General features: G+C 43.1%; 1 protein-coding gene across 7 annotated transcripts in view; it reads right to left on the reverse strand.

Annotated features, from left to right (window-relative positions):
- Positions 1-22,109, reverse strand: part of LOC117416601 (microtubule-associated serine/threonine-protein kinase 2-like) — a 115,303-nt gene extending 93,194 nt beyond the window's left edge. For 6 of the 7 annotated variants that reach the window (XM_059035151.1, XM_059035148.1, XM_059035150.1 and 3 more), the window contains exons 1-3: positions 21,017-22,108; positions 2,030-2,177; positions 858-997 (exon numbers count right to left, since the gene is read on the reverse strand). In XM_059035151.1, coding sequence (XP_058891134.1) covers positions 858-997; positions 2,030-2,177; positions 21,017-21,106 — 378 coding nt within the window. In that variant the 5' untranslated portion in view covers positions 21,107-22,108. Of the gene's footprint in view, positions 1-857; positions 998-2,029; positions 2,178-21,016 lie in introns of all 7 variants that reach the window. The other variant, XM_059035159.1, reaches the window with a different exon arrangement.
- Positions 22,110-24,544: the final 2,435 nt, after the last annotated feature.

Consider the following 24,544-nt stretch of genomic DNA (forward strand, 5'->3'; position numbering starts at 1 on the left):
TGCAATACCACACATATGCAGATGGCGGCGCTGTTGCCAAAGAATTTCGGGTAAGCCCGACTGCTTTCCAGCTGCAAGTCAGAGGAAATGCACAGAAGTTGACTCATGTGTTTATTTATTATTTTGGTTAGAAATTCAAGACTCACAACTTGCTTATTAAAGTGTCTAAAGTGCCTCTTGAAATGTGAGCTCCATTGTTTTCCCTTGAACACATTTCTACCAGTTACTGTTCACAAAGATGTATGGTAACCCACTTACATGACTTAGTAAAGCAATTGTGCTGGATCTACGCCCAGGGACCGTTTCATGTTGATTTGGAGTTGAGAGAGTGCAGAATGTGAATCTGTCCCCTCGCTAGCCATTGCCTTGCTTTTATTATCGCATGTCCTGGGTATGTACAGTTCTTTAAGAGAATGCAGGTATTGCAGCCTGCTATTGATGCCAGCACGATTACAATGAGAAAATCAATAACTCACAGTGTTCACAGCACTCAGGGATGGATGCTCTTATAAAACCACGATGGATGTATTTATTTATTTATTTATTTATTTATTTATTTATTTATTATTTTTATTTACACCTCTGCTCGAAAGCAACACTTCAGTACTTTAAAAAAGACACATCTTAACAAAGAAAAACATTTCTAACAGCAAGCTGCTGGTATGCACGCCTGACTGCTTTCATGGAACTAATTAGAAATGGATAGCGGTAAGTAATTACCTAAAGTTAATCACATAATCTGCATAATTTTGACTGCAAACTAAAATATTCTGCAGAAACCCTGGAGCTGGAATAGGAAGGAAGGCGGGATGGTGCATGTGTGCATGGAAGTGTGTATGTGCGTTGTGATCACTCACCGGGCCGGTGAGAGACGGTGCAGACTGCCCCAGGGTCTGGTTCCTCATCCGGACCAGGTTGGTGGGCTCTCCTGGCTGTTGCCATGCCAACTGGCTCACTCCACTGTGCATGCTGCTGGACAGGGGGAGGAGCTGCTTCCCTGCAGATAAACACAAACACACAGCTGTCAGCCAGGCTACAAACCCTGTGTCAGTGTGAGTCCCCTGCTCCTCCTGTGTCAGTGTGAGTCCCCTGCTCCGCCTGTGTCAGTGTGAGTCCCCTGCTCCGCCTGTGTCAGTGTGAGTCCCCTGCTCCGCCTGTGTCAGTGTGAGTCCCCTGCTCCCCCTGTGTCAGTGTGAGTCGCCTGCTCCCCCTGTGTCAGTGTGAGTCCCCTGCTCCCCCTGTGTCAGTGTGAGTCCCCTGCTCCCCCTGTGTCAGTGTGAGTCCCCTGCTCCCCCTGTGTCAGTGTGAGTCCCTTGCTCCCCCTGTGTCAGTGTGAGTCCCCTGCTCCGCCTGTGTCAGTGTGAGTCCCCTGCTCCTCCTGTGTCAGTGTGAGTCCCCTGCTCCTCCTGTGTCAGTGTGAGTCCCCTGCTCCGCCTGTGTCAGTGTGAGTCCCCTGCTCCGCCTGTGTCAGTGTGAGTCCCCTGCTCCTCCTGTGTCAGTGTGTCCCCTGCTCTGCCTGTGTCAGTGTGAGTCCCCTGCTTCGCCTGTGTCAGTGAGAGTCCCCTGCTCCGCCTGTGTCAGTGTGAGTCCCCTGCTCCGCCTGTGTCAGTGTGAGTCCCCTGCTCCGCCTGTGTCAGTGTGAGTCCCCTGCTCCGCCTGTGTCAGTGTGAGTCCCCTGCTCCTCCTGTGTCAGTGTGTCCCCTGCTCTGCCTGTGTCAGTGTGAGTCCCCTGCTTCGCCTGTGTCAGTGAGAGTCCCCTGCTCCGCCTGTGTCAGTGTGAGTCCCCTGCTCCGCCTGTGTCAGTGTGAGTCCCCTGCTCCGCCTGTGTCAGTGTGTGTCCCCTGCTCCGCCTGTGTCAGTGTGAGTCCCCAGCACTGCAGAACCACAGAACCCCAGAACCCCAGAACCCAGCTCTAACAAGCAAGGCAGCTGTACTCAGGTATTCTTGCTGCATTTTGTATGAGCTACAGCCTATTCAATGAGGCATCAGGTAGACCAGAACACAAGGTCCGGGGGAGGCGCGCCTCACCTGTCAGGGAGCTGGCCAGACTGCTCCGGCGAGGTCGGCCGTCATCCTGGCTCAGCTGCCTCTGCAGCTTCACCTTTCCAGCGGAGGGCGAGAGGTCGGGGTTACTGAGCTTCCTGAAGAGCAAGGGGGCCGGGGGTGCAAACTCCTTCTGCGGAAGAAAAGAAGGAAGGAAACACAAACCAGCGTTACACCAGGGCCACAAATTAGGAAAGCACACCGTTGAGTTCCACAAAGCTCACATGTACACTTAGGATTCACAACTTCTCAGACAGTGAACTAGGCACACAACAGGGATGGAAATAAGACTCCCATTGAATAGCAGTTTGATCCATTCCTGGTTTTACTATAAGTTTAACAAGACACACAGGGATTGTTACCTCTATACTGTAGCTACTGTACCCAGCATTACAGTGCCAGCACTGCAACCATGATTGTATTGGAATGCACACTTCCTCCTCCCCACACTAACACCTGGAGCTGCCGGAATCTGAAAACATCTGGAAAGTCAAGGAGACCACAAAGCTACACCGGAAAAAACAACAACAATACTGTTCACACCATATATTATAGCTCTTTGGTTTTTCAATACACACAAAGCTCTATTAGCAATCGGCTATGCTCGACTTGTATGCATTCAAACTAAAATAACCCCTTTTACAAACAAATCAGCAATACAGGGAACAGAAAGCAGATGAGGCAGGAAGTCAGAGGCAGGGCACAGGAGCCGGGCCAGGTGTCATTTCCTGCATGCTGCCAACACTTCTGAAGTCAACAGGGGAAGCTCAAATTACTGAAAAAACCTGTACTCTATGTATGGATTAAAACAACGACAAAACGAGGATGTACCGCAGTGTCATTTTCCCCTTTAAAACAATTGAATTTAGAGCCCAGCTACAGGATGCAGGGTTTGATGAATAGTATAACACTGCAGAGCTGCAATACATCTTTGTTATGGATTGCATTTTACACATGCTGCAGTCCACAGAGTAGGATACAGAGGGAGTAGTTACACAATTGTGTAATGAAAAAAAAAAGGATACAGCAAATAAAGAGAATGCTGTGCTTCACAACCAAACATCAATCACCCTAATCCTATACCTGACAAACAGGTGGGAGCCCCACCTCTCCAAGCAGACATGACTACAAGCAGGCATTAGATTGAGGTTAAGAGAGATGAAACAGACTATAAATAATGCACTACAGTACCGCTCCACCTCTCCCTCACTGTAGGGAGACAGCAAGACCTCCACACTGTCTGCTGCTAATGAGATGTTACTGGGACTGCTCTCCTGAATTCTCCTGTGCCAGTCACACTGTGCAGAAGCTGGGCTGCAACATTAAGCCAGTTCAGCCAAGTCAGCTCTCTCCCTGGATCTGAAACACTGCATCACCTGCCTCAAATCATCAGTCTGTTATGACTCGTTGCCTGCACACACTCCACCTGCACGCAGCACAGAACTTCCTCCCACCCTCAGAGCGTTTGAGCCAGCCTGCAAAAGAGCAGGTACTGAGCGGGTCCAAACAGAGACAAAACGTCTGGAATTAAAAACAGCATGCAGGTTTACCCAGAGAAAGTGAGACTCCCGTCTACAGTTGCCATTTTAATAAAAGTCAACCATCTGCAATTGTGACCGTGTTGGAGAGTGTTCAGTCATGTTTAACAGAACAGCAGTAGTGTAGATCATTCATATGGCTTATTATACACAATACACTGGGGGTTCTGGGAAGGCTGCAGGGTCAGCTTGTAGGCTCAGCTAAGAGGTCAGAGGGCCAAATTCAAAAGCTCTGGGGGGGCTTGGGTTCGGAGACCCCCTGGCACAGAGCTTGTATACAGGGGGCTGTCCAGTGTATAGTCTACATTACAGCGCGGTGGTGCAGTACAGTGCACAGTCCCTCCTCTCCAGGGGATTAAGCAATCTGATAACAGCCTATTTCATTCTGCTTGTTTGCTACAGCGTGGCCGGGTAATTTATTGGAGATTAGCGATAACCTGACATGGGAAACACACACAGGGCAGGCAGGGCTGAGATACCAGATCGTTATTTGCCGTGCTTCCTAACTATTCCAGCAGAAATCGCCTCTGAAAAGACTCCTCAAGGAAGACTGTGAAGTGTGGTGATGAAGCATAGCACTGTGCACTGAAGCCAACAGGCAATGCTAATACACTTCCACACTATCAGATTGAAAGAGTCTTTTCAGAAGTACTATTTTGCTGGAATACAGGATGGTGAATAATGAACTGAGAATAAACAATAAAGAATCAAACCCTCCTTTAATTTCTCTTTTGGCGATCCAACAGGATGTCCTTCGGGGATGGAAATAAGACTCCTACTCCACAGCAGTTTAACCCATTTCAGGTTTTACTAGGAGCTTGACTAGCCACAGTGTATAGGTAAGGTGTGTGTGATTAAAACCAGGAATGGATCAAACTGCTATGCAATGAGAGTCTTTTTTCCATCCCTGTCCTTGAATGCCAACTTAACTGTGAAATGTGAATAATCACAGGACGCACTAAAGCAAAAGCTAGCTATACTTTACAGCAGTAGGGCTCGAGATTTAGTTCCCGTGCAAATTATTATTATTTATTTCTTAGCTGACGCCCTTATCCAGGGCGACTTACAATTGTTACAAGATATCACATTATTTTTACATACAATTACCCATTTATACAGTTGGGTTTTTACTGGAGCAATCTAGGTAAAGTACCTTGCTCAAGGGTACAGCAGCAGTGTCCCCACCGGGATTTGAACCCACGACCCTCCGGTCAAGAGTCCAGAGCCCTAACCACTACTCCACACTGCTGCCCTGCAAATGTTGGACACAGATTCATTCATATAAAAACCAGACAGGTGTACTCGTACTGCACTCTACATAGCTGGCAAACATGTGGATTAGTTGAGTGCTTGCCAAATCGGCAGGGGAGGAAATGGCCAGTCACAGACCACTATACTCCCAGCGCAGGTCACAACGCAGTGTCTCCATTTCCCTGATTCGACTTCGTTTCTTCCTTTTCAGCATCTGCCTAAAAGCCCGTTTACATCACTGTTCCCCTACTTTATTTATTTTTTAGTCAGCCGTTCATGTTCGCAAGACTACTTACACACAGTCAAAAATATTCGTCTTTTTTAATCCAAGCACAGCAAAAAAGAACACAGTTCATCCTAACCGGTTCAGACCAAACAGAAGCAGGCTCACCGCTCTGCTGCATTATTTACACTGCCCTCACCTTGAGAAATGCACAGAGGCGAGACTCTGTAATGTAATGTATACATTAACAATTTATCACGCCAGTCGAAGAAATTCAAACTGAATTGGGTTTCAGGAAGGGTCTCCCCGTGGGAGTTCTGTCTGTGCATGTAGATTTACACTTCATCCATACCAATGAGGACGCTGGCTGTGCTGCCTGTCTGAATAGAGATCTACTGCACACTCCTTATACAGACTAGGCCGTGGTTCTGAACCAACACTGGACGGGTATACATTGTATGTATATTTACAGATACGTGGCACAGCCAATGCAAAAATCACTGTGGAATCCCCATCGAAGACCAGCAACTTTGCACAGCCAGGATGCAATGGAAAGGGCAGGTCCTCTGACAGCATGAATCACCCTGCACACCACGCGCTCATGCCTTTACCAGGGAATGATCATTACTATTATTAATAAGGATTTGTTATAGTTTTGTTATTATTTTTTTTACAGATGATAAAAGGTTTCCTGGTATGTGAAAATGCAGAAAATGTAGCTTTTCATGTACGTGGCATTAGGGTTGGGGAATGGCAAAGTATTTACACATTTAAAATAGAAAGACATAAAAAAAAATTAATTCCTGTACTCTCCAAATGGGTCATACCCCCTACCCACCCATTGGCCTTTGAGTTTCCATGACAACAGCATTATAAAAATGTAATGTAAGCATCTGATGATCGCTTGCTGTAGATTTAAAGCGGTTTCAATCAGCAGAAATGACCTTTTAATATTGAGGTGGAGGCGCAGCTATACATCAGCTCTCCTGGTGCGGAGCTAAATATTCCAAACTGATGTAGGGTGACAAATTAAACCTGCCAGATGCTTTGCAGGAACTTCCACACAAAAACTACATCCCAGACTTGACATTCTTTCCAGTGGCGTTCGAAAGCATATGCTTTTATTACTTTTCCACGGTTTCAGAATGTGCCAGAGAAACTGTAATTTGTGATCTTTCCTAAGGCGTTAAACTCTCCACTGTATCAACTACTGCAGCACTGAACAAAGCCAGCCCAGATGTTGGAGGGTTGTACTTGCACATTAAAAGCAGTGCTTGTCTTTGTGCCAATGCTGGATTGAAATGTAATACAGCTGGTGTAAAAGTTAAATAGCTAGCTGCTCAACTAATCCAGTCTGGTATTTTTCTCAGAGCGAACAGGAACACAAAACATACGATAATCGCACGCCATGGACAGACCATTTCCCACTGGGGCGTGTAAAAAGATAACTGTCACTGCTAAAGTATGATACTGCTTAGGGAATGGTGCTACATAAAGTATGCATTGGAGCTATACTGTGTACAGTGCATCTTTAAAAGGTGGGAGGTGCATGGTTTGTAAATGAAAGGGCACATACCCTAACCCGGTACAACAGTTCAAACTGCTTTATAGCAACAGCAGGATGCTGAACTACAGTAATTTACTTTTTTTTGCTGTAAAATGCAGTTGTGCAATGCAGCTTATTCCTGTTGAAGAGCAAGGCTGTGGTTAATAACCTTTGCTCTGCTCTTTGAAATGCAGCAATCCCCACTTCGCTCGCCTGCTTCCCCTCGGCACTCGCACCCCTGAACAGCATGGGGGAGGGGGGGTGCTGATGCACAGCAGGAGCTGGTTATCCTTCCCCATTCCAATCACATCGATGCACCGCAAACCCTTTCCAATCAACATTTGCTGTTCATTTCATTTTTATTCTCTCGAAACGATAAAAAAAAAAATCACATTACAAGAGGTAACATCAAACACAGTGAATGCAATGAATGAAATAACAAGGGCATAATGTGGTGCTTTATTATTTTATTACATCCACTACTCATTCAAAAAAGACGGCTACAGAAAAGAATGTGTGTGTTATTTATATATATATATATATATTTTGCAATCAAATGCTACTAAATGCTTCTGCCAGCACACACAATTCAAAACGTCAAGTTCAGTGTTGCAGCTGAAGAAGTAGCAACAATGGGCTCTATAGTCACAAAGATTTTTATGAATACAATTTTATGAATACAACAGTTCGATATTCATTTAAAAAAAAAAAAAAAAACACTGTGTAAAGCTATTATTAAAAGAATCCAACAACAGTCTAGAAAAGTTTCAAGAACATAACATTTCAGTAACTCGTGTCTCTTCTGCAGACATGCAGTTGCCCATTTCTGTAACAACTTCTTTTCCTTGGAGTTAGTCAAGTCATGGGTCAATGCAAATTCTGAAGCTAGTTGTGCCTTTGGAGAGTGCAGGAAATAAACCAGATCATCAAAATCCCCGGCGGATCCCATTACTGGCTCAGGACAACACACGCAATCAGCAGCAGCTGACAGCAGTGGCCTTTTGTATGCTAATGAAAAGCGTAGCTTAATACCAGCCTTGAGCAACGACACTGTGTAACCGTCCACATTGACTAATGGATTAATTACACAAGCGTCCTCAGCCCCGACAACCCCAACTATCTCTCGAGACCACGTCTTCTTACTTATTGCCTTCGCCTCCGAGAATGAAACCAAACAAGGGGAAATGAAAATGAGAAAGACGAGTCTGAGCTGGGACTCCGTGCGCATATTATCAAAGAGCCCCGACACAAAAGCACAAAGTGTCTTGAGCATCATCACAGAGAATACATCTCCAAACCAGTCCCCGGATCCAGAGCACGCCTCGTTCCTTCAAAAGGGACAAATCTGCTTAACCAGGACTTTAAACAGCTTCCCCAGAGGAACTGAAGGGTACAAACCGAACTGTTTAGTTGCCTGTCGGAATAATGGTTGTGAACTCGCATCCAACGATCCAAACTGAAGGAACAGTAGTTTGCAATGCGAACGGCTGTAACCAGAAAGCTCAGTATTGACTACAAGATAGCCAAGCGTGGAGAAGGTGTGTGACAACACCCAGGGTTACTGAAAAACTAAAACTACAACTTTCTAATGTAGCGCCCTGTGTGCTGGTCAACAAAGTTATTATGTGATATTTTGAGAATGTCAGCTTTACTCCAGCCATTCCCATATTGGACTCACTGCAAACTGTTTGCTGTAGCTCTCCACACTCTCATCCAGACCCCCAGCTATGTAGCCAGCAACAAGTTCAAAAGACAGGCAGTCCTGGTGCACCATGACTGATCTAAATGTGTTCTGGATTGAACACAAAGAAACAGTTTGGCATTGCATTAACATTTCCATAAGTTATCTGATAAGATATAATAATCACCTTCTGACCTCTACAGTGCAGCAAATTGCAGTCTGATGCAAATCTTCAAACAAAAAAAATGAAAACACAATCCAAGGCAAAACAGCAGATCAACTGAACATATTACATTCTTCCCATCTACATTTCCCTACAGTGTACTATACCAGGGGTGTACAGGCACGGTCCTGGAGGGCAGTTCCACTCCAGGTTTTACAGGTAACATGAGATAATTAACTACTTCAGGGTCTGGGTGGAGGTTTAACTTGTTCAATTAAACAATTTAGAACAGGGTTGGAACAAAGACCTGGAGTGGAGTAGTCAACTTTGGCCATCCCGGTACTATACAGTAATCGCCATAGTGTAAATATAATGAAGCAATTATCTTTATGTTTCAGTAGCCCCTGCAGCACCACAGAAGCCAGCAGAGCCACACCTCCTGCTTGGAAAGACATGCCTGGAGCTGCAGCTTCCACCCGCGCACTCCAGTCATGAAGTTCACAACTGTGAATATAAATGACTGAGCCGTTAAATAAATAAAAAACCACAGGTGAGGCTACGTTGCCACTTTGTTCCAGCCCTGTTCTAAATTTAACCAATTTAACTGCCACCCAGAGCATGAAGTAGTTAATTCAATCTTTTTTTCTGTTAAAATGGCCAAACAGTACCGTGATTGGACAGCCCTGCACTAAACAGAACCAATATATTTTTGTACTACTAAAGAAATTATATATAAAAGCTTATTCTTGTGCATGCATTGTAAGATTCTATATAAGCCTATTCTTTTGCATGCACTGTAAGTTTCTCTATAAGCCTATTCTTTTGCATGCACTGTAAGTTTCTATATAAGCCTATTCTTTTGCATGCACTGTAAGTTTCTCTATAAGCCTATTCTTGTGCATGCACTGTAAGATTCTTTTCAATGTCCTACTGCCTCATACTGCAGTAAATGTTATATAAGAAATGAAGTCCATGTGGATACCAGCAAAGGTGGTACAGATCATACCACCCACACAAAAATAAGAATGGTGCTTCCATCGAGGCATTTACTATAGACTTCAACAACACGCAGTAGAATTCGGAAGCCAACCTGCACTGTTGTCTGTGGCCCTTTTAATAATTACCTTATAGTGGAAAAACTGTACAAGGAGAGCAGGTTTTTTCTTTTTTATTTCACCTTCAGGAACTTAGTGATTTGAACTGCAGTAACAAATAATCTGAAGATTTTGCTGAAGGAGCAGAGTGAGCGTCACCGATCCCATGTGCAGAGCGAGACGCCACACTGCGGTCCCTGTGGTTTACAGAGGCACACAAAATCCTACTGAGCCACTGCATGTGCATGCGCATGTGCAGACACCAGAGAGAAACCACAGGGCATTCCCCACCCAACCTGGAAAAATACAGGGATGGAAATAAGTCCATTCCACAGCAGTTTCCCACATTCCAGGTTTTAACAGGAGCTTGACTGGCCACAGTGTATAAGGTAACAAGCTCAAGTGTGTCATCTTAAACTCATAGAGAAACCAGGAATGCATCTAACTGCTATGCAGTGGGAGTCTGATTTCCATCCCTGGAATGTTACTTGAATTAATCAGAAGTACCAAATAAAAGATTCCATATGAAGTACAAACGACGCATGCCAGAAATGCTCAAGATTGTTTTCATATTAAAAGCTTTAGCTTGCAGGATCTGATTTCATCTCATTTTAGGGAATGCTGTATTCTGTTGTGTATGTTTTTAATGTAATGCAGGTTATATTTCAAGCTATTCCTCATATTAAAGCTGGAGATGCTTTAAATATATATATATATTAGATATCATATTATTTTTTACATACAATTACCCATTTATATGGTTATTACTGGAGCAATCTAGGTAAAGTACCTTGCTCAAGGGTACAGCAGCAGTGTCCCCCCACCAGGGATTGAACCCACGACCCTCCAGTCAAGAGTCCAGAGCCCTAACCACTACGCCACACTGCTGTTCGAGGGCTGCATCCGAACGGTGCATTCCATAATGTAATTTCTCACTTTCCAGCTTTCAGTTCCATCTCGTATACAAAAGAGAACCTCAACGAATTAACATAAAGTCATTAAAGCAGATCACTGTGCAGACAGAAGTATTCAGCATGAATCATATTACTGCAGTCCCAAGCACCCACTAGAAACCACTTCTCCGGATTCCCTGCAAAAGGTTATAGCTGCTGTAACTAAAAACATGATTGTACTGCACGCAAACAATGTTAATTACATCTGCAGAGCACAAAATCATACATCTGTCTGCCACAGCAGATCAGAGCTTGTCGAGTGAAACTGACAAAAGATTGTCTAGACACTTCAAAATGTATTCCATTGTTGTGGACATGCAAATTATTTAAATAAAAGTAATCTCCTTCCCGCTTCAAGTTCTGTATCCTAGGAGTCTGCGTTGAAGTTTTATATTTTTGTGCGCTGCTAAAACAAGGGAGATTCAATTTTATTATTTTTTTTTTTTTTAATTTGTCACTTTGGATGTCTTGAACATGATATCTAAAGAGCTACAGTAGAGTTTTACTTTCTAGCAATTTTCCAAAATGAACAAAGAAAACAGATTTGCAGCAGAGCACACACAGATAAGATGTAAAAAAAAAGAAATGTCCTTTTCACTGTGTCCTTATACTGGATCAGAACAAATCGTACCTCACATTTCAGCACATTACTGCAGCCGGGTACAGCGTCTGTAGTGCATCGAGGGGTTAACAGAACCCCTCTAATGGAAACCATAGGAATAGAATGAGAACAAACCATAAAATAAACGGATCCTGATCAAATAAACGGCTCATGAATATGCATGAACTGGAATAGAAGTTTTTTAGCACTGCAAATCAGCAGCACTCTCCAGGGTCGCTTTTATAATAGATGACCCTGCAGGTGTTAAACCATGCTTAAAAACAGATGCGTTCTTTTCAATAGAAATCACTGAAGAAGCTGGGACACATTCTGTGGATTTGGAACTGAAGATTAAGGTACGAGGACTCAGTTTTAGTTTAGGCAGTAGAGCTGTGATGGGGGTGGGGACAGGCTGTGTCACCGTGTAAATAGCCCCGCTGGGATAAACCACAGCTGGGTTAATGCAAACCAGGGGGACTCACTCATGCTTGAAAATGCTGTAAAAAAAAAAAATAATAATAATAATAATTTTAAAAAATCTGTCTGTGGTTTATGCCGATGGGGTGCAGAATATGTTGATCCAACCAAACAACCCACTGAGACAAGTGTCCAATGCCCAGAGATTTCATCATATCTTTATATATATATATTTAGCCTTGCTAATTCAAGTTCTAGTAAGAGATTCAGACAACGACAAGTGAAGAGACCCAATAGTTTTTGTTCTCGTAAGCACATACAAACCCAAACACACATGTAGCTGTTGCCAAGCACCTTCAGGGTGAAATTCCTGTGTTGCAGATAGCATTGTCTTTTGTCTGCTAGGTCAGAGGGAAGAACTGAGACATGGGTTTAGCGGGGGATAACGTTCTAGCAAAGCAACCTTGCTGTTAAACAGAATTGTTCAAGGGAAGTGCGAGTCATGCCTCGAGTGCCACAATGCAATGCCTTTATCTGGACTTCATTTATCTTGATGATCACGTGTCGTCTGGTAATTCTGAACACTGCAGTAAGGAGACTGCAGTATCATTACTGATGGGGGAAAAAAATGTCGTTCCTGCAACGACATCACTGTCTGTCCAGGAACGCTTTCCAGTACCTTAAACATGCATGGAAACAAGACTCCTATTGCACAGCAGTTAAACCCATTCCAAGTTTTACTACAAGTTTGTTTAGCCACAGTGTATAGGCAACAAGCTCAGGTATTGCATTCATAGTAAAACCAGGAATGGATCAAACTGCAAAGTTGTTATTTCCATCCCTGCGTCAAAACAAATAAACCTCTCGACAGCACAATCACAGCTAAACAAATCAGCTGTTCTGAATACAGTAAATGCAGGTCAGTGTCTCATATAGGTTTCTAGAAGACATATCCGAGTTGCTTGTTTCAAAATATGCTTTTAAAATCCAAACAAATATTCAAATATCCTTTCATCAAATTTAAATTCTTACAAATTCTAATCCAATTGTGTTTAGTCAGTAGAATAGAAAAATAGGAAAATGTAGTCAAATGTATTATTGCATGGAGCAAGAATGCAGTCATGCACAACACACTGATTGTTGCAATGTATTTTCAGTGCTCAGTGAACCCTAAAGATATACAATTAATCTAAAAAATTAAACAAAAAGGATTTATTGCAATTAATAGTACTTTGATTTGTAAAAGAAAGAAAGTTACAGTCTCCACCCATGTACTGTACATCATCTCTAGTGAAACAAATTCATTCAATAAAGCTTCTGCTGTTTGAGGAAGAGCAGCAGCTGGACAGGGTGGGTTAAACGTTACACCCCCAACACACAGATCAGTGCAACACGGTCCAAACATCTGGCAAGCAAGACATTCCCCTTCTGTTTGGAGGGTTGAATACTGCTACAGCTTCGAACAAGAACAGATCTGGTCTGAAAAACCAAGCAAGGATTCAATCCAAGTTGCTTCAGTGCCAGAGGAACGACTGTGTGTGTGTGTGTGTCTCTGTGTGTGTGTGTGTGTGTGTGTGTGTGTGTGTAGTGCGGTGCAGTGTGTGTGTGAGCGTGTGTGTCTGTCTGTGTGTATGTGTTGGGGGGGCATGTGTGGCTCTGTCTGTGTAGTGCAGTGTTTGTGTGTGTGTGTGTGTGTGTGTGTGTGTAGTGCCGTGTGTGTCTACTGTGTCCCCATTGTGGGCAAATTCTCCAGTAATACAGCACATGGTGTTTTGAAATTGCAAAAGCTTGGTGAATCTTTGTAAAATTAATTGAAACAAACAACAACAAAATATATACAGTCCTGACACAAATATAACATGGTACCGGTACATGTAAAAAAAAAGAGAAAACTTTGCATGTGGTGCAAGAGCCAAGTCAGGCCCACTGTCTCAAACGGACACAGGCGTGCCCACAGGAATCCTATAGGATTGTGCTACATCTGTTTGCTTCTACAATTCCAATCTCTGCGGAGTGCTCAAGCAGAAAATGCTGCACCTGGCTTCCAAAACACCCCCTGCATTCCCTCTGAAACTCCTGGCATGCAAGCAACTCAACAGCAAGAACAGCACAGAGCAATGCATCTCCCATGTGTACTGACAGGGAAACACAACGCCAGTGCCACACTGCGGGGAAGTCCACAAGCCTTTAAACACTAATAAATAAAGCACACGTCCCATGCCTGGTGTTCAGTTCACAGCGCTTTGCAGCACACTCCGTATTTACATAACCCTTCCCTCCTGGCTCACTCTGTTTATACCTGCAATGGCAAAATGCATTCCAGCTCGGCAAGGTCATTTCCTCCTCATTACCTCCTACTCAGTATCTGGAGGTTCAACTGGGGATCTCTGGTGCAAAAAGAACTGCACTGTACAGTACCTGGCAAAGAGAGTTTTCATCTTTCATTAACTGTTGCAATGCAAATCCATCATAGTGTCAAGAACAAACAATCAACCGACACGGTAGACACTGTGTATTTCCTTGATCTTTAAAGCTGAGGTAATCTGTACAATCTACCCTGGCTCTTACAGGACAAGACAGTCCCGTGTACTTATTAACGGAACACAATTAGGTTCACATTTCTACTGCAGTGTTTGACACTTATTTAAAACCACACTGTAATACTGTACGTGAAATCACAGGCTAGGAGACAGTGGTGTACTTTGGAATAATGTCGTAATGTAATGCACAGTGCAAATACTAGCAAGGAGGAGACGCGTGTGGGGAAAATGGACAAATGCCTATTCACATAAAACCAAATGGCAGATGTATTTATCTAACCAGGATAGAACCCTAAAGATCTCATTTTCAAAGGGCTCCTGGCAAAAAGTGCATGTAATATAACAGCTTTTGTGCTCCGTGTGGACACATCTTGTACTGTACAGTACAAACACACACACACACACACAGACGCATAGTGGTACAAAGATTTCCACATCATTACTCACGTCTGTAGAGAAATGCTCTGGCCAGAAGTATTAAATCACAGTGGAGTAAGAAAAAAAAACACTTCTGCTGTCAGGATGAAAGCATCCTTGGATTCTGGATGTAATTTTCTGCAGGACATTCAGCAAACCCTCAATTGTGACATCATGCCATACCTCGCCAGCAGCTTCAGCCCCCACCACTGGCCTGCCCTGAACTGAGCTGGCCATGACACGCAAGGTTATGCAATCAGACACAATTAATGCTGCACCACAGAAGACTGAACTACAGAGGAAACTATGAGGCTCCCAGCTTGGAATCCAAGATTTGCTGTTCCTTCTGCTTCAGTCTTTGAGTAACGTTCCCGCGTCTCAAATTCCAAGCTGAACGAAACAGCGTTTACACAAGTTGTGTATCATCTTTTAATAAGCGCACAAGAGACCGGCTCTCAGCCTGCTCCCACAGAACTGCTCCAAGCGGGCTGGCAGCTCCCACCTCCTCCCTGGCAGCATCTCCTGTAACTGCAATTCTCTGCTCCACGTACAGCACATAAATGGGTGAACCACAAGATGCTCTTAGGAGATTTACGTAACAGAAAAATGATATCGTCAATGGCATAGGATTAGTCTCGTGAGAAACACTGCCTTTAAATCTCAGGAAACCAATACAGAACTATTGTACTGCAAACCAGACATTCCTGAACAAACCTTTTACTGTACCACCCGCTGCGTTACATGCTGAGCATCACTGTTTGTAAAGGCTCAGCACTGGCATGTTCAAACACTGACATATTTGTTGTCCCGCTGGGCCCAAATTGAACACGCTTGTTAAGAAACAACCATCTGTTGTGGTCTTCTCAACCCATCCAGCACACACACCAGCCACATTGAGAGTCAAAAAGAACAACACAGCAGCATTCAAAATCCTTAACCCTGCGGGAGGGAGGGAGGGAGGGAGGGAGGGAGGGTTGCTGCAGTGTCCTTTTAGCAGACTTGAAAAAAATAAATACCTCTGTGTCACAGATTTCAGAGTTCCACTTGCATCGGGACCAGGGCTCCTCTGAGCAACCAGGATCAAACACCTGACAATACAGTATCTTCTATTATTACTAAGGCAGGTCTTTTAGCAGGAAGCACAGTATTTTGATGACATGCTGGCCAGTCAAAGGAAAGGCGGTGAATATTTTGAGGTGAGGGACTGCAAGACAAGTCATACTGCTCTACCCCAGGTAGGGTTTCCAACACAGAGCACAGCGCTTAGGAATGCACTTTCAGCGTGCAGGTCTGTGTCACGCAGGCTCTCAGGGAGGGGAGGAAGGTGGCAGCTCACTCTGTTTTTGTACTGCTCGGAGTGCTAGTGGTGTGTCTTCCTGGACCCCCAGTACTGCAGAAATGAAATGTCAGTGTCAGAAATTGCATAGGTATTGCAATTCAAGAAAAAAAAAAACGGATGACATCTTCATATCTCAGCTCAGTTCCCCTCATAGAACCAGTGTTAAAGCGATGTTGCCCAGCCTGTTTGAACTGGTACAATTCTACAGGAGAGAGCACCAAAGGGACAATATTCAGTCTTCCAGAAATGCTTGGAGTCACCTCCTTCCCTCTCCCTGTGCTGGTTTTATCTATAAGATGAGAGCAGAAAGTAGGACATGCCTGTCTCCCTGTCTGCCCGCACATACACTGAAAATGCATTCCGATACAAGGTCAAGCAGGTATCTATTATTACGTAGCAACGGTGCTGGCTTCCCATACTATTAACAGAATGTTCATACAATTGTGCATTTGAAAATGTGGCCACTGTCCTGACAGACAAAAGGGCAACATGAAAAAGTAAAAACAGCCTTATTTTAATCCAGAGGGCTTCTTTTTAATTACATATGCAAAACTAATAATTGGAAGCAATCAAGGTACAGTAATCCGATCAAATAGTCAAATGCAGCTCAGACACCGAGGCTAATCCGCGTGTGCACGACAGACGAGACTGATTGCAGTCCACTGCAATGCTGGGGTCTCATCTGCAGACCGTCTTTACAATTACTGAGAGGGAAGGCAACACTGAACTAACAGCCAATCAGCTGCCAGCAGAACACTTACACTAATTCTGCCACACCACTCCTGTCATTTAAATGCATTAAATGACCTGCCAATTTAAATGCAGTCAAGTGAGAATAATTAACTTCCTTAATATCCCACCCCCCCCCAGAAACATATTCAAATGAGTGCAATTGAGACAGCGCTGCATCCGTGCCTCGACTGGTTATGGTAGGGATCGTTTTAAGAATTGCTTTTGCCCCACACTAAACAATCTCCTAATGCTGCTAGCTAAATCAATCAAGAACCAGTGAACAAACTTGATTAACAATTAGCAATTATACATACTTAAAAAAAAAGCAATTGACTAGTGTTATATAGGAATTAAACAGATAATTTCGGTCGAGTTATACAATGTCTAAGACTGCCTTTGGGCTGCTTTTTCCACAGTGATTTGTCTCTTGTGGGAGTCTGGATCTTGGCTCCAGTGGTTTTATTAGAGCCAAAACTAAACCAAGCCAAGAAGCTGCTTCTCAAATCTACAATTATTGCTGTAAGACTTTCCAGAATGAATCGTGGCTGCACAGTCAGAGTTTTTATTTTGCAGTGGATACACAGTCCCCCCTGGATCCTGATCACTGATGAAGAGAGCCCAAGCAGAGGGAGGCTCTCTTCATCCCCAGCAGGTGTAGTACAGGCAGAAGGGACACTGGCATGCTTCCACATATCTCTGGTCACTCCAATATCAATGATAAGCACTGTAGGCTATTGATTGTGAGCCAAGTAAAACGATCTGATCACTTATAACTCAAGGGGTCTGGTGAATGTTCCATCACGAAGGAATGAAAGAGAATGGGAAATGGTGTTAGCTGCAGAATCAATATCCCAGTTAAATGTTGCACAGCAGATCATTTCAAGATAATGTAATTCACAGCACCACTCCATCAATCTGCCTAGCTGGTGTCACACAAATAAAACAGCATGGAAGTGTTTTGGGGGGGGCTCTGTCTGCCAATCCAGAAATGCAAGCCAGAAAAGGTTTGTTATGTCCTCTCCTCACCTCCTCTTTCACACTATTGTATCAGTGGTGCTGTGATTCTGCGGTTTGCATCCACCTGCCGCTGCTGCAATAGACCATAGCCGGTGGTGGTTCTGATCCACTATACCACAGGGCTGAAGTCTGTCCCCACTCCATTTCCAGCTATGTTCTTTGGTCCTGGTTCCCGTGCCATGCTTAAAGTATTGGCTGGGGTTAGCTCAGTCAACGCCTTTTAAGATTTGAAAGATATCAAGCTAGTTCCCCTGGGGGGTGGGTGCCGCAATACTCAAGATCAAAATATGTATTGAAATCCTTTATGACACAATAAACAGAACACGCAATCTGCAGATCAGACTAAAAGAAATGGAAAACAGAACTACGATCCCAGACTTTATTCCAGCATAACACTAGAGTTATTTACATGTTCAGTCATGCACTGGAGCAGAATGTGGCTTCATTTGTCTTAAGTGTTTTTACAAACAGCCCTCTGAGAGGATGCAGATTAATGCCAAATCACATTGAATATGAAATTCACCAAACAGCAGCTTGTCTCAGTAAAGGTGTAAAGATCAGTCATTCTGGCGTGGATCAAAATGATCTTCTGTTTCTGCAATGGAGTCATTCTGAATCACAGCAAATCCACTACAGTATATACTCAAAAAATCACATAACTGCATCAGAGAGTACAATTAGACAAATCCGGAAGAAAACAACATCAAAAACCAAGGTTTTCACTTCTCAATTTTTTTCTCATGTGAAAGATATCCAACAGCATTAATTTAGCTGTTTAACCCCTTCAGGTACACAAGGAATAGAGTGGTTCAAACAGTTTCTTCTTAAAAAAGAGTGACTCAAGAACCACAAGGAGGAAACTGACAATGTGGATGACCAGACCCAACCTGCCAGTACATTTTAAAACCTGTGGTCATGCACCTCATTACAAAAAAGAAGAAAGATTAGCAACTTTTTTTTTTTTTTTTTTTGTGGGACAGAAAGGTTAAAGGTTAAAGACTGAACAGTTGTAAAATGAATTACCTTGCTAACTGAAATCACTCTGGATGACTACATGCAGAAGCGATTTAGTGCTGCAGTACTTCAGCTATATACAATGCCCTTTAGAACCAATATCACAAAGCACTTCTTTTACCAAGAGATGCCAATCCATGGGTTAGCCTCTTATCTCTCATTAAAAAAAAATCAGGATTTCTACTTGCAATTTCCTGCTGTAAAAAACTAAAATACGAGAACGTCCCCCGCAACGTGGCCTCAATTAACACAAGAACAAATACAACAGCACAGATACACACAACCCAGTCCCCAATAAACTTCAATTACTAAACAAAACTGTAGGATTTCCACTTGAATTCATGTCTCTCATGGGCAGAAATCCCATTTCTCCTAACGCAGAACTAACTCAGAAGAGTGAGATGCTTTGTGAATGAGGGTTTACATCAAATGAAAGAGAATGCATCTTAAAATCCAGCCTTCGCTTCACAAGCAATGGCGTTTGAATTTCTGTTATAAAACTACTTTCGTGTTTATTCTCCCAGACACATACAGTGCTGTGCCTGCATCCCAGCCGAACCTTACTGCTTAGCTGTTTGCTGAAGGTGCAGGTGCCATAACACAATGAAGCAAACCGGTCCAGAGACACACCCACGCTTCAATCACTTTCAATTGGATATTACAGCACAGAGCATAAACACACACACACTGGAAATGTCTAACAATTCAAACAATCAATAACACAGGGTGGATCCGATGTGGTACAGCTAGTATCTACAGCAGCCGTGTGTAGAGTTCTGTTTTATGCTTTATCACCCTATAGTACATGCATAATTCAGGGATGGAAATAAGACTCCTATTGCACAGCAGTGTGGCAGTGTGAAATTGTGTGTGTGGGAATGTGAGGTTGACAGGGATGGGGTTAAATGCATCCCTGCCAACAATCACAGTTGTCGCCATTCCCCAATTAGGCAAACAGGTGCATCATGTAAATGCTGCCTATTTGTTTTCCGATTTAAAGAAAAACAATTGCAAAAGGATCGAACACTGGCCAGGACAAATAACATTACCCCACTCTGAAAGCATGCTTCAAGGGCTGCTCGTGAACAGGAGCTGGAATTAACCCAGCAGGTCTGTTCCAAACCCAGCCTTGCCTTACGGCTGAGATCAGGAGTGGAGGCGCACCAAACTGTTCACCTGTGTTGAGGCTCAGGGGTGAGAGTTCACTCATTAGTCACAACATGAGCAAATCATCAACACTGGAGTAGCCAGTGAGCGTGTCAGTGTCTTACCTTTCAATGTCTTAATGTCTTAACTGGGCGCACAGTGCCTACCTTTCAATGTCTTAATGTCTTAACTGGGTGCACAGTGCCTACCTTTCAATGTCTTAACTGGGTGCACAGTGCCTACCTTTCAATGTCTTAACTGGGTGCACAGTGCCTACCTTTCAATGTCTTAATTGGGTGCACAGTGCCTACCTTTCAATGTCTTAATTGGGTGCACAGTGCCTACCTTTCAATGTCTTAATTGGGTGCACAGTGCCTACCTTTCACCCAGCGTCCTGCATGTGGATCATTCTGATCAGACAACAGCCTGCAGAGATTTCATTTGTAGTGAATGACATGCACTCCACTGTGACACCTTGGCGAGCACCAGTATCACCGCCTCACTGAACTGGCGCCACTGGTGAGATTGGCTATCTTTATTCAAGACCTTGCTTTTGACAAAGCCTCTACTGTAGCCAACACTCATGGCGTGCCTAGTGAACATAACATGGTAAAATGGGCATGGAGTTCAGCTGTCAATACCTGGCTTGTGCTGTTCCCGCAGCATTGAATTATTATCAACACATTCTGAGATAGCATGACGTTTACCTGTACTACCATTTATATTTTAATTGTATGCAATTCCACAAACATTGCCACATTCAGGCAAACCTTTGCCCCTCCCCCGCAGAAATAACTTAAACCGTATACATAAAAAAAAAAAGCTCGTTCCGTGTAAGCTATATTTACATAACAGCATTTAACAAAATAAAAACGACAACAAACAATCCGATTGAATCTCGGTTTGTTTAAATAACAATGTGGGATTTGTTTAACTTGAAATATATAAATACATAACACTGGATAGGCTCGCGATACAGTAGCTCACTTAAATTATTATTGTAGTAATTATTATTATTATTATTATTATTATTATTATTATTATTATTATTATACACACTTTAGCTGATACCGCTGTTGCCAGTAGCTGCACAAAACGAATTATTAATATAATAACCACCCATTTGGATTTATCTAAAACTTAAAGTCGGTACAATAGAAGTATTTCTCTTTCTTCAGCCCTGGTGTAAACTACTGCCGTTGTCTTTTTGAGATTTCTTACTGGCAGTACTGGTAACAGCAACCCCATAAACACCGCTGCCAGTAGATTTTCTACTGGTTGTAATCAAAATAAAACTCACCGCATCCTTCTCGTCTTTTTTCGCCCTCCTGTGTTCATCTCGGTCCGGATTTGACAATTTCCTCTTCTGCTGCAGTTCAGAGTTCTTCATGTCTTGATAGAGGATTTCGATCACCCCGTGCTAAACACAAAGGCTTATTTGTAAAGGGTTCACTGTATGCGAGCCCCGGAACACAGCGGGGTGCGTGTGTAGGAGTCCGCTATTATAATATAAATGCCTTCACAATGTTAAGATCAGTATATTTGAGTGGCTCAGCATCTGCAGTGATACGGCTGTAGTATTGGACGTTTCGTTCGTTAGCTCTTTCCTCAGCCACTGTAATTAACATCACAGCGTCTTCAATTCGCAGCGTGGCTTTATCAGTCCGGGATATGTTTTCCCCCACAAATTACTAAAAGCGCGTTATTAAGATACTGTGAAAGCCTCCGTCAGAATTAGTAAGTATACAGAAAACCCGGGTGCTTGCTTGTCTTCAGCCGATATGTTAAGAAAACAGATTGGTCCCCGTGTCTGCTGTGAAGACCCGTGCTAGGGATGTTCTTCTTGCTACGAGGTTGGCAAAGCAAAAGTCAAAGTTTGGAATATATAAATGTAGGTATAACACCGCTTTTCGGAAAATGCCAATCCCAAATGCCAGTCAAATCCCTTCTAATTGGCAATGCAGTGGTGGTGTACTCGCCTCACTCTGCCCCAGAACGCAGTTCTTTATAGAAGTTGCTGCTTCATTCATCTCGACCACGCCACTTAGCAGTACATACATACAGAAAGATTAGTGAAACTGAATCACATTTTGTCACCTCCCATATCCTTAGCAGATCGGGTTTTCTCTCTGTGTGTGTGTATCCTGCCAGGTGGTTGTCGGTCCACGTACTAGAAGATTATGAAAATACCCCGGGTCTGCATTTTTCATTTATTCGAATCGAATCGCCAGCCCTGGACACGCTGGAACCGAGCGACTGCAGAGATACCAACACATCCAGCAAAGCGGGGGAAGAGTACCCTTTCAATCCGCGCTTCCTGAAACTGGAGAGCTTGCGCCGTACGGCAGGATTGTGTGGATTTGCTAAGCATAGAAAAACGACGCGTCGGCCATGTTGTTGTACGGCTAGGAGTGCCACAAGCGTGTCGCCATGTGCAGTGTGTCGCAGAACCGGAGGACGCATAATGCAGACATATGGACAAGGGAATGTTAACGAAAACAGCAAACTATTGTAGTTCGTTGTGTTTTGTCCAGCCATTCTTTAGTGAAACAAAACGAGACGTTTACCTTATTAATACATGGCTATCCAAATGCCAGCGTGATTGCAAGATGATAGTGTTGCACATGGGCCGTATATTAAATATATAGCTTCGGCACAGATATTGTAAACCTGTATTTGAAATGAATGAAAAACAGAACAAAGTGTGTGTCAACAGTAAATACAACCTTCTTAATTAATTATATCAGTGGTGGCGGAGTGAGGAAATCAGCTATTGACTGAGACGTAACAGTCCTCTGCAGCCATCGTCTTCCCCTATCATGTATAGACCTATAAGAAGCTGCGCTGTTTCTGACTCCCCTAACAGGACGTACTCTGTGCCTGCTCCATCTCATGCATTACTGGCAAATGCATTGAGCTGAGTTCTGCCTGTGAATTTCTTAAATCACATAAGAAAGGGGGAAGGTATCTAGCGCTATCGATCAAGTCAAAGTCTGCATTGCAAAACCCAACAAAACACGCAATGTGCCTTTGGCTTCACACAAGCACTAGATTATTATTACTATTACTAATAATTATTATGTCAAGAAAATAGCAGCCTTTGTCCATCCTAAAAGGTGCACTTCCTTATTTTAATGCCAGACCCTGCTTTTTGTGCCACCCAGACTGAGTCCTATATAGTTCCATTAGGAAAACACTTGATGCAGAAAGACTCACGCCTGCTTTTACAGTATCTGCTGTTTTTGTTCACATGCGCCCTCTGGTGGCATTCATTTTGTATCACAAATTTAAATAATAGTGCTGAAGCAATCAAAGCATTGGACTATACACCTTGAAGGAGGGTTAAAACTAAAAAAAATGGTCTAGTTATAAAACTGAGAGATATTTTCAATTTTGTTCTTACTAATGCAATAAATTGCATATAATAATTTCTTATCTTATTTAAAGTACTACAAAGGAGGCTGTGTGGTCCAGTGGTTAAAGAAAAGGGCTTGTTACCAGGAGGTCCCCAGTTCAAATCCCATCTCAGCCACTGACTCGTTGTGTCACCCTGAGCAAGTCACTTAACCTCCTTGTGCTCCGTCTTTAGGATGAGATGTAGTTGTAAGTGACTCTGCAGCTGATGCGTAGTGCACACACCCTAGTCTCTGTAAGTTGGATAAAGGTGTCTGCTAAATAAATAATAATAATACAAATAATTCTAACAAAAAAACACTTATGCAATTCTGTTTCCTTTTAGCTCTGTTTACACACCTTTTTATACCTAGTAACCTATTAAAATCTGTAAACCATTCTTTGGTGAACGAGTCATTCTCTCATAAGAGTTTACAATAGTAAAATCATAGCAAAGTGTAATAAAGCCCAGTGAAAGCGTGGTAAGCGTTATAAAAACCAGGGAAGTATAGTAAAGCATATTACTAAACCTGGCAAAGCAGGATACATTCTGGTAAATGCAGAGTATAGCCGTGGGAAAACTGCAAAAATCCTGTGTTTTATAAAGTTTGGTTCAGTGTGGACAATTGCCTAACCCAAATAATCTCAGGCCTCAGCACCTGTGTTTAGCAGAGTGAGACTGTAAAGTTTAGGTGCTATGTTTGAGGATCCCAAGGTCAGCCTTATTGGTTTTGTGAGAACAGGGTTGCTCAACCCTTCACATGACATTCCGTTAATGAGCTGTAGATTTATCAGGGCTACGAGGGGCATTGGTTGGCTCAAGCACAGCACACTGTCAGCACATCAGTCACAGCTGGGAACAGAGTGAGTTACACAAGTTACAGCAGCTTGCAGGATTAGAGCACGTCAGTGCTTCGGTTGTTTTCATTTATTTGCAATTGTGAAACCAAACCACTGGAACTCAAAATCTTGGACAATTGTCTAATTGTGGAGATTGTCTAATTTAATTGATGACTTTATAGGCCACACGTGCAATTCATTTAAAATAGTAAGAGAAAAGGAACACACAGCCACAGATGGTAAAATGCAGGAGACTTTTTAGTTCTTGAAGATGTCTAATTAAAGCACAAAGCGGTCTAGCATTTTCACACATGCGTGTCTATTGTTTCTATATCACTAATTACTGAGCGGAAATTGAAATTCTCACATCCTGAGATTTTCATGCAGGTAGGTATATAAAGGATATCAATGACAAATCTTGAGGTGTTCTAATAAATTTGCACACTGCTGTATGAAATGTGTCATTTAGCATGTCTGAGTGGAGCTGCAGCTTTAACCCCCTGCTATGATACTGAAAGAAAGTAAATGAAATATCACAGCGGGGCCACTGAGTTAACTGGGGGCCTGTAATCGGCAGACTTTGTAAGCTAATACA

The sequence above is a fragment of the Acipenser ruthenus genome, chromosome 12 (genome assembly GCF_902713425.1).
Source record: "Acipenser ruthenus chromosome 12, fAciRut3.2 maternal haplotype, whole genome shotgun sequence".
Lineage (NCBI taxonomy): Eukaryota > Metazoa > Chordata > Actinopteri > Acipenseriformes > Acipenseridae > Acipenser > Acipenser ruthenus.